Raw genomic sequence first — 17918 nt, forward strand, 5'->3', positions numbered from 1 at the left:
GGGTCTCTGCAGAGGAAGAGTGCTCAAGGTGGGGGGCTTGAGTGGGGCAGCAACAGTGCAGGGTGGGAAGTGACAGGGTCTGGTCACGGCCTCCTGGGGGGCACTGATGCTAAGAAGGACTGCAAACCAGGGTGTTGGGCTGGGTTTCGGCTGTGCAAAGCTCAGGCAGGGAATGCTCACAGAGCAGGTCTACGCAGCGAGATGGGACACAGCTGGGCAAGACATGCAGGTGAGACTGGAGCTCAGGGCAGCATGAGATCGAACATGCCAAGCAGGGTGACCCTGGGCAACAAGGCAGGGATGGGGAGCAGGAAGAGGCTGGAGCATCCCAAGGGCCATGCAGGTGAGGGAAAGCACTGCCAGTGAGAGCTGCTCTGGGTGCAAAACAGCGAGGGTCCCTGGGGGGAGCAGGCAACAGCAGCTGGCAGCAACCAAGGGGTGTGGAGAGAACAAGAGGGAGCAGAGACCGAGAGATGGGAAGGGGCCCAATGCTGGTGGGCTGGGGCTCTGGGAGGGGAGGTGCAGGGACTGGCACTTTGGAGGGCAGTGTGCACAGGTGTAGGGCTGTGGGGGGACATGGAGGAGGGAGGGTGTGAGCAAGGACTGTGGGAGGAAGCGGGGTTATAAGGGGCCTGGGGCTGAAGCAGAGGTGAGGGAAAAGGGGCAGCTGTGAGGGGGCTGGGGATCAGCGTAGAGGAAGGAAGGAGCTGTGCGAGGGGGCTGGGGGGAGGAGCAGAGCATGGGGGGAGAGGAGCGCGAGGGGCTGGGGCCTCTCGGCTGCAGTGGAAAAGCTGCTGCAGCTCCAGGGGAAATGCTACTTGAATTAATCATGGCGCTGGCTGCTGTGCCAAGCCCAGGAGGAGGCTGCTGGCAGCGCAAGGAAATAACTTTCACAGGAATTTGGAACAAATGCAGCTCTTCTGGCGGTAACAACAGCACTCACCTCCCCCACAACCTCCCCATGTACCAGCATCTCCCCCATGTCCCCACTCCTTGTGTACGGCCAGACTCTCCCACATTACAGCCTGCTTCTCCCAGAAGCATGATGCACTCCTTCCCCTCACACTGCTCCCCAGCAAGCTCACAGGCGTCTCCCCATCTTGCCTCAGGAAGCTTGCTTTCTTGTTTCTGAGGAGGGGGAGGCCTGTTTTATGTCGTGCAAAGGTCTGAAAATATGTTAATGCTAAATCCCTTGTCCCAAGAAAACGAATGCATGTAGTAATGTCCTCCCCACCTCCCGCCACTCTCTTTGGCAGCAAAGCCGGTAAGCGTTAGTCCTCTTGCTGTTCCAGTCCCCATGCACGGCTACTCCCCGTGTCCTCTCACAGCTGCTCCCTTCAGTAGCATAATCGATGGATCAGGATTATCTGTCAAGACTCTCTTTCAGTAATACAGTATATATGGCCTGGTCTAACCTACAGCACTTCATGCAAGTCTTCCTATCTGGGGCACAGCCCAAGCAGCTGTCCCGGTGCTGTTCATGCAGCACAGCCAGTCCCACAGAATCACAAATCAGTACTCAAACTTCAAAACTCATCAGACAAGTCCTCAAAACTGCAAGATAAGACTATACATTAGGTGTGTTGCTGGTCAGCTTTTATTTCTGATGTACTTGTTCCCCAACAATTGTGTGTATGAATGCGAAGGAAATACGTAAACCCTGGTTCCAAAATCTTTAATATTGGATCTATGCAAGAATCAATAATCCACCATCTCATCTCATTCACATTTCTGTCAAATCAGCCTGTGCTCACAACATGGGGTTTACACAGCTCTCTGTGCTCTATGCAGCCTGCCAGAGGACAGACAATACTTGATTTAGCATGAAAAGTTAGAAAGGCCCAGAAAGACAATATCTGACCATGCATGCAGCTTGCTGGTACAAAGTCAAATGCTTAAACAAATTTAAGCCAGCAGGGTGAATTTATACCAGAACAGTGCTTCACATCATGTAACCCTAGCATTTGAATGTAGTCCGATGAGCCCTAAAGCGTCTATATTATCAACTCATGGCCACAGAGAGAAACAGAGACAACCAGTCAGTGACTATCCCTTGCTCTATTTTCTGCTGGTGTCATGTTCACTGATTCCCTGGGCTCCTTCTCCACTGGTGTTTCTCTCTCATCTCAGACTTGAACTGTGAGTTTGCTATTTCCTTTGCTTAGTGCTCGTGCAGAGTCTGCTACTGTGGGACCTGGCCCATGATAAACACGAGTAATAAATAAAGAAGATGTTACAAGATCCTTTTTCTTTCTTGGGAGCTCAGGCCAACAACCTGCTCTGCTCATCTCTGTTCGTACACCAAACACAAAGACTGACCTGGCAGAGAGGATGGGGTGTGCAAGAGAGCAGGAGCCCTGCAGCCGTTCTTCAAGTCTCTTCTGGTCACTCACATGGACTCCCCACTTCCCCATCGTTCTGTCCTGCCCACGGAGAGCAGACGTCACCATCTCAAAATAGACCTGGTCCTCCCAGGGTTGTTTTTCTTAGAAACATGGCAGTCCGATGGAGAATTGAACCCATTCAGTTCTGTGCTGACCTTGGAGGCTGTCCTATGTCCTGCACATCATGCTGGCAGGGCCTGCCCATGGCCTAAGCTCTCATGACCATTATGAGGGTCTGGACCAAATCCAGACCTTGACAGAGACCCTTCAACCTCTCAAGGCAGGATGAGCCCTGATACCTAGAAGCCACAGACAGATGGAGTCAAGTGAGAGCAACTGCACAGAGGGGCTGTGGGGCAGCACACCTGACATGGGCGACCCTGTGGGACATGGTGCTGGCTGCTGGCCACCGTGGACCCCAACATCACCTCTGAAGCCCTCCTGTTCGGGGCAACAGGGGTGCCGTGGCTGAGGGGTGGCCACACTGGGCAGCTGTGCTCTGAGACCTGGGCTCCCTGTCCTGGCTCCACCCGGCTCCCCGACCTGGCTCGCTCCTGCTGCGGCCCAGTGCCGAGCCGGCAGCCTGGCCAGCCTCCTTTCCCATCCTCTCACGTTTCCCGGCTCAGAGGAAGCAGCAGCAGATGTGTGAGCTGTTTGCTTTGTGCCGAGGCCACGCGGGAGTTACCTGCACTCAGCCCAGACGCGCCGTTTCCAAACGAAACATGAGGGCTGAGCCAAGACCATCGAAATCTGGCCAAACCCTCAGTCACTGCCGGCCGCTGGGCCAGCACCTTCCCCTGTGCAGTGTGGAGCTGGGCTGGCCCCTGCGCTACACAGGCCTCACCATGGCCAGGCAGCCACACACTGGACCAGCTTCTCTGTGCCATCCCCATGGCCCTGCACCGCCTCAGCTCCTCCACAGGTCCTGCTCTCCTCCTGCCTGTCCCTGCACTCGCAGTCAGGAGCCCAGCTGCCATCTCCAATTGCATTTCCAGAACGCCTTCCCACACGGCAAGCGGCACTGAGGAGGAAGGCACGGAGAAGGAGAGAGAGGGGGGCCTCCCTTCAGGGGCTGCCGCAGCTGAGACATCCGTGCACACGCCTGGGGCCTCCATGCTCACCCAGGGACACATGGCTCCTCCACTCCGCCCCTGTCCCTGAACCCACCCCCACCCTTGACCCCTTCCCCATCTCTGTCTCCAGCCCTGGTCCTGTCCCTGTCCCCATCCCCACCCACCTGGGACAGTGTAGAGTGTTGCCCTGCACAGACCAAACCCAAATCTTCCTCTTCATCTCCCAGCCACTTCTTCTGCCCAGACTTCCCCCACAATCCCACCCTGACCCATCCCCTCCCCCCCAGATCTGCCCCATCCTAAACTTGCCCCTGCCCCATGTCCCTTCTCTATTCTACACCTGGCCCTTGCTCCCACCCAATTCCTCCTTCCTCCCGCAGTCTCCCCCACACTCCTACCCCCCCCGTCCCCTGCATTCACCCACCCCACAAGCCCCTCTCCAGCACTCCCATCCCATACTGTCAGTCCCCTGCAATCACACACCCTACATGGCCCACACGCTCATACCCCCATGCCCCAGCAGTGCACGCACAGTACATCCATAGACCAGTTTTTCTTGCCAGCTCCACTTCCTCCTCCAGGACCATCTGGAGGCCCTTTTCCCCAGCCAGGTTGCAGAACCTCCTCCTGCCTTGCTTCATGGGCCCCAGAATTTCTGCTCCCCCTTGCCCCCTCCTCCTGGCCCCATGGGCACTGCTCACCACCTGGCCCCAGAGCCCCTCATGGCCCCAGCCAGACATTCCAGTGCCCCATGACTCCAGCAAAGAAGTGCCCCAAACTTCACAGATGCTTGCCCTGACAGACAGTCTGGATGCTGCCTTGGTTGGCAGTGGCTTGCTGCATTACCGCACCAGCTCCTCACTGTCAGCCCCAAGCCCCACATCTCCCCATCCTGGCTCAGATGGGCTGCATCACCTGTCTCCAGCAACCAGGGCTCCAGGGCCTGAGCTGTGATTGAAACAGCGAATGCAGGGAACACAAAATATAAAAAAATACAAGTGGCATCACTGGCACATCTTGGAGTCTGCAGAACCTGTCAGAGGGGCAGCACCTCTCCAGGCCTCACCTGTGACCTCTCACTACATGAAGGCTGATGCAGCACATGTCTCTCAGCTCAAATCCCACAGGTGCTGTTTCCGAGGTAATATAACAATACCAATTGTGCATAATTAATGCTAATGTTCACAACCAGTCTTACAAACACTGATGAACTTAGGCTAGTGACCTCACTGGCGGGAGAGAGAAGTTAGCAGCTTGGCTACAAGCAGCTTCGTAGAGGTCTTACCAATGTTTCTGAGCATCATTTTGAGTGTCCTGGCCTGCAAGGCAGCTCCACACTTGTGCAAGCAAGGCCTGACACAGTGGGCCCCAATCCTAGCTGAGGTCAACACCATGCTTTGCACAAAGGACATCATCAAGGTGTGCCCATAGGATCAGTGATATCACCCAGTACTCACAGGCAGAAAGGGTGTAACAGTGCTCTGCCCCATTTCTGACACACACTGAGCATGGGGATCTCTGTGCTAGCATTCCTGCTGCAACCGTTGCCCATCTAAGCCATGACAACTGCACCAAACAGCCTTCAGTGGCAGGTCTCCCATCCCAAGCCTTGCACAGCACTGGCCTGCCCTCCTGAAGCTCAGCTCCTGACAGTTGTACCTACCTGTAAGAAGCAGGTCCCAACAGGGGTGTTCTCCTTCAGGGACACATTGTAGAAATTACTCCTGAACACTGGCTCATTGTCATTGACATCCTGCAGGGACACACGCACCACAGCTGAAGAAGAGAGAGCAGGGGTTCCCCTGTCTGTGGCCAGCACAGTCAGTTGAGGCTGAGGATCCTTCTCATAATCCAGTGGGGCAGCGGTGGTGATAATACCTGTGGCAGGGTCAATGGCAAACCAGCTGGAGTGGGTGTCACGGCCATGCACGATACTGTACCGTACCTCCCCATTAGGACCCTGGTCCTTGTCACGAGCTGTCACCTGCAGGACGAAGCTGCCCGGGTACACAACCTCGGGGATGCTTTGTTTGTACTCCTGCTGGTCGAAGAGTGGAGGGTTGTCATTGATATCCATCACTTGCAGCACAAAGGCTGATTCTGCCCGGAGTGGGGGTGTTCCTGAGTCAGTAGCTGTCACCCGCAAATCATAGGAGTCTCTTTCTTCCCGATCCAGAAGCTGGTCCACACAGATCAGGTAGATGATGTTGTCCTTGGTAGTGAGGGCAAACTTGCCATCACCTCCCTCCAGTGTGACATTGACATTGGAGTACTCGCCATAGTCTGGGTCGGAAACAGAGATGCGTGCCACATACTGGCCGGGCTGGGCTCCCTCAGAGATCTGAGGGGAGCCATCTTCGCTCAGGAAGATGATAGTCATGGTAGGCTGGTTGTCGTTGTAGTCACGCACATGAATAGTGACAAAGGCTGTGGTGACTTCAGGATGGACAGCCTTATCCCTTGCCTGCACCACCAGCTCATGCACCTTCCTTACTTCATAGTCCAGACCCTTGTTGAGCTTGATGACTCCAGTCCGGGAGTCAATGGTGAAGTACTGGTCAGGATCGCTCTGCCGCCGGTTGATCTCATAAATCACATCCCCGTTGTCACCTTCATCTGCATCAGAGGCAAAGACCTGCAGGATGCTGCTGCCAGGTTTCAAATTCTCTGAGATGAGAGTATGATAGCGGCTCTGGTTGAAGCTAGGAGCATTGTCATTGATGTCCTGGATGGACACATCCAGCGTCATCTGGGTACTCCGAGGAGGAGAGCCACCGTCATAGGCTTCCAACAGCAGTGAATATGATGAACGGTTCTCCCGATCCAAGACATTGCTGACCACCAGGTCCAAATACAGGACCCCATTGGGTCCTCGACGTGTTTCCAGGCGGAAGGCCTGCCCCACATTCTCTCCCTTAATCACATAGCCTTGCGTATTGAGTAGGCCACTGTCAGCGTCAAAGGCTGGGTCCAAGGGAAATCTGCTGCCAATGGGTGTGTGCTCTGGGATCTGGAAGGTGCTGTGTTGTTTAGGAAAGGCTGGAGCATGGTCATTGATGTCATTCACTTGGATATTCACTTCTACTGTGATGCCCTCCGGGGTAACAGCAATGAAGCTGTAGCGGTCCCGAGTCTCTCGGTCCAGGACACGAGCTGTTTTGATGATACCGGTGTTCTCATCTATCCCCAAGTCAGTGGTAACACCGCTGCCCTCCTGTGCTGAGATGAAATACATGTAGGCACTAGTTCCAGGGGGCAGGCCAGCACTGATGTCCCCAATGATGGTGCCAGCTGGCTGCTCCTCATCTATTTGTAGATCCAGGGTGCCCAGGACGGCAGAGCCCTTCCCTGCTCTCAGGCCCCCAAGAATTATCAGCTCCAGCAGAAGCATGGCTGACCCCTTCATCTGCTCCATTGCTAGTGACTTGCAGAGCAGAGGGTGGCTTGATCTCCTTTGCAGTGTGCACTTTAATCCTGCATGGAATGCAGACCAGAGGATGCTGGTTAAGAGGGAGCAGCAAAGGAAGGACAGAAAAAAACACATGGAGAGGGAAGGCCTGCCACGTACCTCCTGCCCGATTGCTCTGTATCACCTGTCCCTCAACAGGAGTGAAGGTGAAAATGTGCCAGAGCAGAGGGTGCCCAGAATGAAGGCCTGGGACAGCACCTAAAGTCAGCCAAGCAGGTCACACCTGACAGTGCGCAGAGGTTAGCAGCTAGTACCCTATCACATAGGCTATTTTCTACATAGTCAAGCATTCTTCCCAACCACCCACCCTCCTGGCAACACTGGAGCCAGCTGCCCTAGAGCACTGTGTTCCTGTGCCTTTAACAGCTGAATGCTTCCTGTCAGGCTGAGAGAGGCTGTCTGCAAGACGACAAAGATTTTTGGACAAACAGCAGCCTAGCACCTCCCCACCCCGAAAAAAGCTGTTCTCAAACTGGGAGAGAGCTCAACAAGTGTCCGTGTTGAGACCCGACCCCCCGAAGCCCCCCCCCCTCCCCCTGCCCCCAGTAGCATGCCTTTCAGGACCACAGGGATATAGGTGCCAAAAAACCCATAAAGTGCAAATCTGGTGTCTCTGGGAGGGAGCAGCAGAACTGGAGCGGGCTTACATCCAGTGAACAATAAATCAGAATGGCTGTATTGCAAAGGATGTTCCCACAGCTGGGAATGCCCAGGATAAAATCAGCCAGGGCCCATTGTTTGGCCTGGCACAGAGATCTGTGGATGCCCCAAGCTGGTACCATGGAGGGTGGTGGCAGTACAGTAGGAACGCAGCAACTCCCTCTGAACTGCCAGCTGCTCTGGCTCCTTCCCGGTCCCACACCCTCCACTGCTCACTCTCCTCCTTTGTCTCCTTCTCACTGCTCCTTGCTCATTCTGGCTCCTTCACTCCATTTCCCCCTGCCGTAGCTTCATTTCACTGCAGCAGTGGGGGAGGGACGAGCAGGGAGGAGCAGCTCCCTGCAGCAACACCACTACTGGACACGCTGGACACGCTCCCAGTGCCCAAAGGCTGTCAGCCCCCCAGGGCTCTGCCCACCCTTCCAGTGAATAGCCAGAGAAACTCAGCAGTCAAGGGGCTTGTGAAGAACACCAGCCCCCAGTGCTGCTTTTAGCCCCCGGTAAACGAGGCTTAGTGGTCTGCAGGGATGGCGGCAGCATGAGCTCACACTTGGACTCTCTTGAAAGCATTTGCTGCTGGTCCCATAACCACACTCAGGAGCTGCTCATGTCAGACGCAGGACGGCAGGAACCTCCCTGTCTTGGGGGATGGAGGTGGCTGACATCGCCTAGTTTGGGGACTAAGAATGTGAGCCCTTGATCTAAAGAACCCAGAGCAGTGTTAACCCTTTCCAGGGGATGTAGGATGATTACTCCTGGGTCCTCTTTCCCACCTCGGGTCAGCTGTTTAGATTGGTTTTCTCTGTGGAAATCCTGGGTTAGTGACAGAAAGAAAAATATTAAAAAGTGTTTTCTACATATAAAGAAGTGTTTAATTCAGTGGGCATCCAGTGTCTGAGGTCTATGGCAAGTAAATCCACACACTCTTCTTGCACCTAGCAAGTATGAATCCTCATTATCTCTCAGGAGCAGAAGTCAAAAGAAGTTACTTTTATCCCTGTGGGCTGCTAGCTGGGGATCTGTGCTAACTCAGTGGTCCTAGACAGGTCTATGTCTCTCTCTGTTGGAGCTAGTTAAATTTCCCCAGCTGGAGGGGTAACTGCATATATCCAGAACATGCAGTGCTGGGGCAATGGGGTCCAAGTTTGCTTCTGTGATGAAACTGCACCATCCTAACTGTGACCTAGCTGCTCAGGTCATGGCAGAGGGTTTAAAGCCTTGGCAGGAGGTTAGAAAAAAATAAATAAAAAGGAGAGTAGAAAAACAAGGAGAGGGACAAGGCTCCCTGGGGCAATCTCAGTGGCTGAAGACAGGATGAAGCTGAAAGGTCTTGGGTAGTGCCTGGCACAGATCAGGGCACAGATATGAGGAAAAAACCCACCTGGTTTGATTAGTGATGTGGCTCTTGAGAAGCAGAAGGGAGTGCAGCAAGGCTTTGTGGGCTGCTGGCAGGGAGGAGAGAAACTTGAAAAGCTAATCTGGGGAGTGTAAAGAGCAGCTGACAGCACTGGGGCAACCAGGGAACAGAAATTAGGGTCCTTGGGGTGGGGAATTGGTGATGAATGTCTGTGTAAACTCCTCCCTTTCCATACTCCCTGGATACAAGTGGGTAGCTGCAGAGCCTAGCTACCTCTTGTAAGGTAAGAGATGCAACTGCCAGGTTGCCAGATTGTACCAGTCCAAGATAGGCAGAAGGCCATCCATGGTACTAGCAGCCCTCTGTTCCTATTAAGTTTGCAGGCTTGGGTCATAGAGGAAGACAACAGTGACCTCAGTGGATGCAGAGTCACCAAATCTGAACAGCTGCTTCCAATTAGCAGATAGCTCAGCTCTAGGGGCTGGCTTGACTGGTCCAGGCCCAGCCTGTGTAATGTGAGCCAGACTGCCCTGCTCCCTCTCTGTCCCTCCCACCATTGGGCACTGAGTTCCCTAGTAAAAAATGGCAGCAGAATCCTCTGAAGAAAACTGCTAGCATGAGAATCTGTCCAGAGAGGCACTTGGGGTCCAGAGCCATAGTAAGGAGGTTGACAGGAAGGGCAGCTAAAATGGAGTGAGCTGCAATATACATAAGCATCTCTAAGTCTAGGGCTGATAGGCCAGGGCACCAGGAGAGCCCAGTCTACACTTAGCAGATAAGTCATATTTAGAAAAAAAATATACGGAATTACAGAGGGACCACTGCATGCATCCCTGCCTGCCTGCCAGTGGCACCTCGCATCTCATGTCAGCCATGAGGAAGGGGAAGCAGCCCCACACCAGCCCCAGCAGAGAAGCTGGAAAAACGGCACCCACTGTGCATGCCGCAAACAGATGTCAGAGTGCTTGCTGTGCAAAAGCTCCATCAAAGCTGCAGATGCTGCTGATGCCATACCCAAAGTCTCACATGAGAGGCCATGACTCATGTAATGATGTTTTTTGAGACTCCAGTCCAGATGAGGAAGGATTCAGAAGCCCATTTAATCTTTGTTGAGCACCAGTCACTGACCTGGAATATGCTTTTCTCTTCTACACTGACACAGATCTCTCTCTCTCAAGAGTTTCAGATTATCTTCCCTCAGAACCAGATACAGTCCAGGCTTGCCTGCAGTGCAGCCTTAGGCTAACAAACAACTCACTTTCAACCTCTGCTTAGCCTGCCGCTACCTCCAGTCATCTCCATGCCTCCTGGCCCTCCTACCACCTCCCACCTGGCCCTTCAGGACCAGTACCCTATTGCTCACTCCCAGCCCAGCCACAAAGCCTTATTTCCCTCCGATATCAGCTCTGAGCAGTGGCCAGTGGTGGTGACCATCCTCTCATGAGGATGCAGTCAAGCTCCACTGCATCCCTGTGCATCCCATTTCTGTGCCACACCAGGGCTTCCTGCAGGCTATCCTGTCTCTGAAAACACTTCCCTCACAAAGGAAACTCTGATAAAATTTCCTCACGCATTAGCCAGTTCCCACAATCCCAGCCCACATGCATCTCAGCACTGACCTGAACCCTGCCATACTGTATGCCCATCGCAGAGGTGCTGCAGGGACTTGTCTGCTCCCTGTCCACTGGTGCCCCCAGGCTGTCAGGGTTCTCTCTCCCTCAGAGCTCCTGGGCAGCCCGGACCCCCTGGCTCTTGGGGCTCCCCGCCCCGCTTGCGGCTTCCCAGCCGTCGGGCCCACCGCCTGCTGGTGCTCCCTGTCCCCGTGTACAGCCACGTCCTCGGGCGCTCCCGGGCGCGCCGCAGACTGCAGGCTCCGTGCCGAAGCTCTGCCAGCCCCGTTCCATGCTCCGCTCGGGCCCGCAGCCCCCGCCCGGCGCCTCCGCGGCTCCTCTGCCGCGATCGCTGAGCGCCTGCCCCGCGGCGGGTCTGCCCCTGCGGCGGCACCCGCGGCGGCGGTCCCGCGCCCGCACCGTCCCGCTCGTCTGCTGCCAGCGCCGTCTCCACTGCCGTCGCGCCGCGGGCGAGGTCGGTCCGGCCGCGGATCCGTGGTGCTGCGCCGCCGCGGACGCGCCCCCCCGCCTCCCCGCCCCCCCCGCCCCATTGTCTGCGCAGCGGAGGCAGAACAAAGCGCCCGGTCCCGGTCCTGGTCCCGGTCCCGCCCGGCCCGGCCCGGCCCGGCCGACGTGCGGAGCACCGGGCGAGGGCGGCAGGGCAGCAGGAGCGGGTCGGTCCCCGGCGCTGGCACTTACACCGTGCGTCCCGCGCCGGCGGCGCTCACATCCCGTAGGATCCGGCCCCGCCAAGACGTCCCGCAGCCGCTCCGGTACCCCGGTGCTCCGGTGCCGCGGTCGCTTCGGTACCGCTGGCTGCTCCAGTAACCCCAGCCGCTCCGGTACCCCCAGCGCTCCGGTGCCCTCCTGTGCCGGGGCTGCCCCGGTGTTTCGGTGTGCCGGCCTCCCGGTGCCGCGGCCGCCCCGGTGCCGCGGTCGCCCCGCGGAGTGCTCGGCGGCAGGCGGCGGGTCGGCGCTGGCTCGGCGCGGAGGCTCCTGCTGAAACCCGACCCAGCGCCGCCCTCAGCCCCCCGCTCCCCCCACCACCCCCATCCCCGCCCCGCCACCGGAGCGCGCCGGCAGAGCGCGGCCCCGGAACGGCTCCGGGCCGATGGGACGGCGTGGCGGGGCACGAAGGGGCAGTGAGCAGCGTCGGGGAGAAGGCCGGCACGGAGAGGGAGGAAGGGCTGGAGCCGGGGTAAAGAGGGATGGGGAGGAAGCAATGGGCGCCGGGAGTCTGGGGAAATGGGAAGGGGTAGGCAAGAGCAAGAGGCAGGGCAGTGGTGGGACTGGGCAGGGCAAGGACAGGGCTGGGCAGGAGATGGAGGGAGGCTGTGGGTGACATTGGGGGCATGTGGGGACACGATCACAGAGGCACAGCCCATTCTCTGCTCTCGACCACAGTTCCTTCCTAAGCATAGAGCCCAGAGTCCAAGTACCTGTAACCTGCCAACACCTTGACTCACATCAGGGCTTCTAATGTCCAGGCAGGAAGGTACTCATCTGTAGTGCCTGCACTGCAAGTGATTGGGGCCCCACCAGTCTATACTAAGAGACAAACCAAGACTCTGGTGAGTGACTGTCTAGGCTTCTCCACCAGTGGCTGGATCCCTGGCTCAGCTTGGCCACTCAGACTGGTTTCCTCTGCTCCAGACAGGCCAGGTCACAGCAGTATTGGTGTGTCTGTTGGGGACCACTCAGCCTCCAGGCCAATAATCACTGCTGGGCCTTCTTTTATTTCTTAGTAGAGAAACTGCCATTGACTACTGGCTGTGATGGTCCATTGCTAAGATCAGGTGCTATAAAGGCCACAGCTCAGTCTGCTTCATCAGGAAAATGTCTAGGTTCTTCCATCAGTGACAATCAATTCAAATAGAGAATGGAATCATAGAATCATAGAATGGTTTGGGTTGGAAGGGACCTTAAAGATCATCTAGTTCCAACCCCCTTGCCATGGGCAGGGACACCTTTCACTAGAATGTGGACCACCACACTCATTTTGTAGAGAAGGAACCCTTCAAGATTTGCATGTCTGCATCTCTTCCTGAATACCACATAGGCTGAGCTGGATTTAGAAATAAAAAGTAACTCTGGATTACTTTTACTGATCTAAAAGTACCCTGGAGAAACCAAATCCTTTTGACCCTGAACAGCACATCTTACAATTCTTATAATAAATTCACCAAGCTATAATATATTCAGTTTATTTCCTCTTACATCTATCTTCAGAAGGTCATGGGAAGGCAGGAAAAAAGTTCACAAGGGGGGAGTGAGGATGATAAAGGTCCAGATCAGCTTCAATCCATGGAACAATTTAGTCTCCATTCTGGAAAGGAGATGAACAAGGGAAATGGGGAAGAGGACAATGAAATAATGAGTGGTCTGTGGAAGTGGTTTTGTTAAGCTCTGTGGAGCTGATTTTGTCCACTGTGCCTTTTAATGTAAAAGAGGCATGAAATGAGGCTGACAGAAGCCAAGATCAAAACAAACAAAAGAAGGTGTGGTACTTCATGTGAGGGGCTGTGGACCTGGGGAACTTCTTGCCACAGAATGCTGTGGATGCTCGAAATTTACATTGGCCCAAGAGGTCCCTGGATTAGTTCACAGAAGAGAAATCCTTTGAGGGTTCCTGAATAGAGGAAACCACCTCCAGCTCATGAACTCATGTGAGTCACAAAGAGTTGGGTCTGGAGGTGTACTTAGGTGAAACATTGTCTATGCTTCTCCCATTCTTCCACACCTTCCTGTGCATCCACTCGTAGCCACTGTTGGAGCCTGGGCCTGGGCTAGAGGGAGTCTTGAGCTTACTCCCAGTGAGATGGTCCTTATGATCTTGTGTCTGTTCCAGTTTTAACAATGACATTCCAGCCTTGATTTAGCTATCGTGCCTCTATTTCTCTTTATTTTTGTCTACAATTGTTTGTTCTTACATTACCTTATTCCCTCCCAGATATTTTCAGAAACAGCAGTAAGCTTATCATTCAGCTTCTCTTCTTCTAAATGAAACAAACCTCATGCTCTTACGCTTATCTTATGATCAGCTACCCGTTGCTGTTATCCTAGTTGCTCTTCCATATGTATGTCTTCTAGTTTAAATTAATGTCTCTTTAATATAGCAGATCAGAATTCCCACTGTGTTCTGAAGAAATGTCATCTGCACCTTATAGAAAAGCATTTAAGGGAAGGCTTCCTTTCTCTACTGGAAATGTCTTGCTTGCTGTACTTAGGGATGACATTTGCTTTTTCATAGTTGCATCATCTTACTATCTCACATGTGACTTACACACAGGTATTCTTCCCCTTCTGTGGTTTCTAACTAGGGTCATTTCTAGCTTCTGGCCAAATATTTTCCAATCCATTGCTAAGACCAAGGTCCACAATGTGATTTAAGCATATACTCTCCATGGTTTCTAATACCTTGGTATTTGTGGCAACGTCTTTATTGATATGGGTTCAAACACATTAACTTTTACTTTTTGATAGATTAATCAAATACGTAGGGCTGATGGTGCTGAAAGATGTTGATGTGATCACAAGGTTGCTGTCCATTATATATAAAAAATTGTGCCTTTGGAGAGATCCTTGATGACTGGAAATAAGCTAATAGAGCTGACAGATCTTTAATGACACTTTCCATAGGGCACAAGAGCTGTCAATCCCCATGTGTAAGGAATCAGGAAAGGAAGGCAAGAGACCAGCATGGCTAAGTAAAGACCTGCTGGTCAAACTAAAGGGCAAGAAGGAAATGCACAGGGAGTGGAAGCAGGGACAGGTATCCTGGGAAGAGTATAGGGACCTTGCCCGGTTGTGTAGGGATGGGCTCAGGAAGGCCAAGGGGCAGATGGAACTGAACTTGGCAAGGGATGCAAAGAATAATAAGAAGGGCTTCTATAGGTATGTCAGCCAGATAAGGAAGGTCAAAGAAAGTGTACCCTCTCCCCCTAATGAACATGACTGGCAAACCGGTAACACCAGATGAGGAAAAGGCTGAGGTACTCAGCCTGTTGCAGATGACACCAAGTTGGGCAGGAGTGTTGATCTGCTTGAGGGTAGAAAGGCTCTGCAGAGGGATCTGGGCAGGCAGGATCAAAGGGCCAAGGCCAATTGTATGAGATTCAACAAAGCTAAGTGCTAGGTCCTGCGCTTGGGTCACTACAACCCCATGCAATGCTACAGGCTTGGGGAAGAGTGGCTGGAAAGCTGCCCAGCAGAAAAGGACCTGGGGGTGTTGGTCAACAGCTGGCTGAATATGAGCTGGCAGTGTGCCCAGGTGGCCAAGAAGGCCAATGGCATCCTGGCTTGTATCAGGAATAGTGTGGCCAGCAGGAGTAGGGAAGTGATCATGCCCCTGTACTCGGCACTGGTGAGGCCGCACCTCAAATACTGTGTTCAGTTTTGGGTCCCTCACTACAAGAGAGACATTGAGGTGCTGGAGCGTGTCCAAAGAAGGGCAATGAAGCTGGTGAAGGGTCTAGAACACAAGTCTGATGAGGAGCAGCTGAGGGAACTGGGGTTGTTTAGCCTGGCAAAAAGGAGGCTGAGGGAAGTCATCGCTCTCTACAACTACCTGAAAGGAGGTTGTAGCAAGGTGGGTGTCGGTCTCTTCTCCCAAATATTGCTCCCAATAGCAATAGGATGAGAGGAAATGGCCTCAGGTTGTGCCAAGGGAGGTTTAAATTGGATATTTGGAAAAATGTCTTCACTGAAAGGGTTGTCAAGCATTGGAACAGGTTGCCCAGGGAAGTGGTTGAGTCGCCATCCCTGGAGGTATTTAAAAGACATGTAGACGTGGCACTTAGGGACATGGTTTAGTGGTGGACTTGGCAGTGTTAGGTTTACAGTTGGACTTAAGAATCTTAAAGGTCTTTTCCAACCTAAACAATTCTATGATTCTATGATTCCTTGATTCTACTCAACAACATTTTTGCCTCAGTCTTCACTGGCAATCTCTCTTCCCACACCTCTTGAGTGGATGGACCTCAAGGCAAGGACTGGGGAAGCAAAGTCCATCCCACTGTAAGAGAAGATCAGGTTTGAGACCACTTGTGGAACCTGAACATATATAAGTCTATGGGACCTGACAAGATGCATCCCAGAGTCCTGAGGGAATTGGCTGACGTAGCTGCCAAGCCACTCTCCATGATATTTGAAAAGTCATGGCAGACAGGTGAAGTCTCAGGTGACTGGAAAAAGGGAAACATTGCACCCATTTTTAAAAAGGGTAGAAAGGAGGACCCTGAGAACTACCAACCTGTCAGCTTCACATCTGTGCCTGGGAAGATCATGGAACAGATCCTCCTAGAAGCTATGCTAGAGCACATGGAGGACAGGGAGGTGATTTGAGACAGCCAACATGGCTTTGCCAAGGGCAAGTCCTGTCTGATCAACCTAGTGGCCTTCTATGATGGAGTGACTATATCCACCTACTTGTAGACAAGGGAAGAGCTACTGACATCATCTATCTGGACTTCTGTAAGGCCTTTGACATGGTTCCCCACAACATCCTTCTCTCTAAATTGGAGAGATATGGATTTGATGGATGGACTATTCAGTTGATAAGGAATTGGCTGGATGGATGCATGCAGAGAGTAGTGGTCAACGGCTAAATATCTGGATGGAGATCAGTGACAAGTGGTGTCCCTCAGGGGTCTGTATTAGGACCAGTAGAGTTTAATATGTTCATCAGTGACATAGACAGTGGGATCGAGTGCACCCTCAGCAAATCTGCAGATGACATGAAGCTGAGTGGTGCGGTTGACACTCCTGAGGGACAGGATGCTGTTCAGAGGGACCTGGGCAAGCTTGAGAAGTGGGTCCACATGAACCTCATGAGGTTCAACAAGGCCAAGCGCAAGGTTCTGCACCTGGGTCAGGGCAAGCCATGGTATCAATACAGGCTGGGGGATGAAGGGGTTGAGAGCAGCTCTGCGGAGAAGGATATGGGGATACTGGTGGATGAAAAACTGGACATGAACCAGCAATGTGCACTTGTAGCCCAGAAAGCCAACCGTATCCTGGGCTGCATCAAAAGAAGCGTGGCCAGCAGGTCAAGGGAAATAATTCTGTCCCTCTACTCCACTCTGGTGAGACCCCACCTGCAGTACTGCGCCCAGCTCTGGAGTCCTCAGCACAGGAAAGACATGGACCTGTTGGAGCAGGTCCAGAGGAGGGCCACAAAAATGATCAGAGGCTTGGAACACCCCTCCTATGAGGACAGGCTGAGAGAGAGTTGGGGTTGTTTAGCCTGGAGAAGAGAAGGCTCTGGGGAGACCTTATTGCAGCCTTCCAGTACTTAAAGGGGGCTTATAAGAAAGATGGGGACAGACTTTTTAGCAGGGCCTGTAGTGATAGGACAAGGGGTAATGGTTTTAAACTAAAGGAGAATAGATTCCGACTAGATATAAGGAAGAGATGTTTTACATTGAGGGTGGTGAAACACTGGACCAGGTTGCCCAGAAAGGTGGTAGATGCCCCATCCCTGGACACATTCAAGGTCAGGTTGAATGGGGCTCTGAGCAACCTGACCTAGTTGAAGATGTCCCTGCTCGTTGCAGGGGAGGATGGGCTAGATGACCTTTAAAGGTCCCTTCCAACCCAAACCATTCTATGATTCTAATATTACACTCACCTTTAAGAAAGGCAAGGAGGAATTCAAGAGAACCATCAGTTTCTCAGGGTCATCTCTGTACCCAGAAAATTAATGGACCATATTCTCTCAGAATCAATTTCTGAACATACGGAGAACAAGGAGGCGATCAGGAACAGTCAGCATAGATTTAGCAAGCACAAATTGTGCTTGACCAGCCTGATTAACTTCTCTGACAAAATGACTGGCTATATGAAGGGAAAGCGGTGGATGCAAGGTGCCTTGACAGCCTTGACAGTGGCTCCCACAGAATTTTCATTTATAACCTGAGGAAGTATGGGCTCAATGAATGGAGCATTACGTGGGCTGAAAACTGACTACACTTCTGGGCTTAAAGGGTAGTGATCGATGACTCAATATGGGGTTGGTGCCTGGCAGCCAACAAAGTACACCAAGCATTGATTTGGGAGCCAATATTGTTCTGTATCTTCATTAATGTTCTATGATGACACAGGGCAAGTTTGCAGATGACACTAGGAGGGGTGGCTGTTATGTTGCACGGCAGAACTTTGGTCCAGCGAGATGTCTAGAGACTGAAAGAATTGGATCAGCAGAAACCTCATGAAGTTCAAAAAGGAGAAGTACAAAGTTCTACACCTGAGGCAGAATAACCTCCTAATTGGTACAGGTTGGGAACCAACTGGCTGAGTTGCAGTTGTGCTGAAAAGAACATGGAGGTAGGAGTGGACACTGAATTAAGAGTCAATAGTATGCTCTCA

The 17918-nt window shown here is 53.0% G+C and overlaps 1 protein-coding gene across 6 annotated transcripts in view; it reads right to left on the minus strand.

The window, feature by feature from the left end:
• Positions 1-17918, minus strand: part of DCHS1 (dachsous cadherin-related 1) — an 87387-nt gene that overhangs the window by 43396 nt on the left and 26073 nt on the right. For 2 of the 6 annotated variants that reach the window (XM_072851105.1, XM_072851101.1), the window contains exons 1-2: positions 11253-11392; positions 5121-6931 (exon numbers count right to left, since the gene is read on the minus strand). In XM_072851105.1, coding sequence (XP_072707206.1) covers positions 5121-6872 — 1752 coding nt within the window. In that variant the 5' untranslated portion in view covers positions 6873-6931; positions 11253-11392. Of the gene's footprint in view, positions 1-5120; positions 6932-7025; positions 7125-8967; positions 9048-10562; positions 11007-11252; positions 11393-17918 lie in introns of those variants that run through there. The other 4 variants (XM_072851106.1, XM_072851102.1, XM_072851103.1 and 1 more) reach the window with 4 other exon arrangements.

Source organism: Ciconia boyciana, chromosome 1, assembly GCF_034638445.1.
Source record: "Ciconia boyciana chromosome 1, ASM3463844v1, whole genome shotgun sequence".
Classification (NCBI taxonomy): domain Eukaryota; kingdom Metazoa; phylum Chordata; class Aves; order Ciconiiformes; family Ciconiidae; genus Ciconia; species Ciconia boyciana.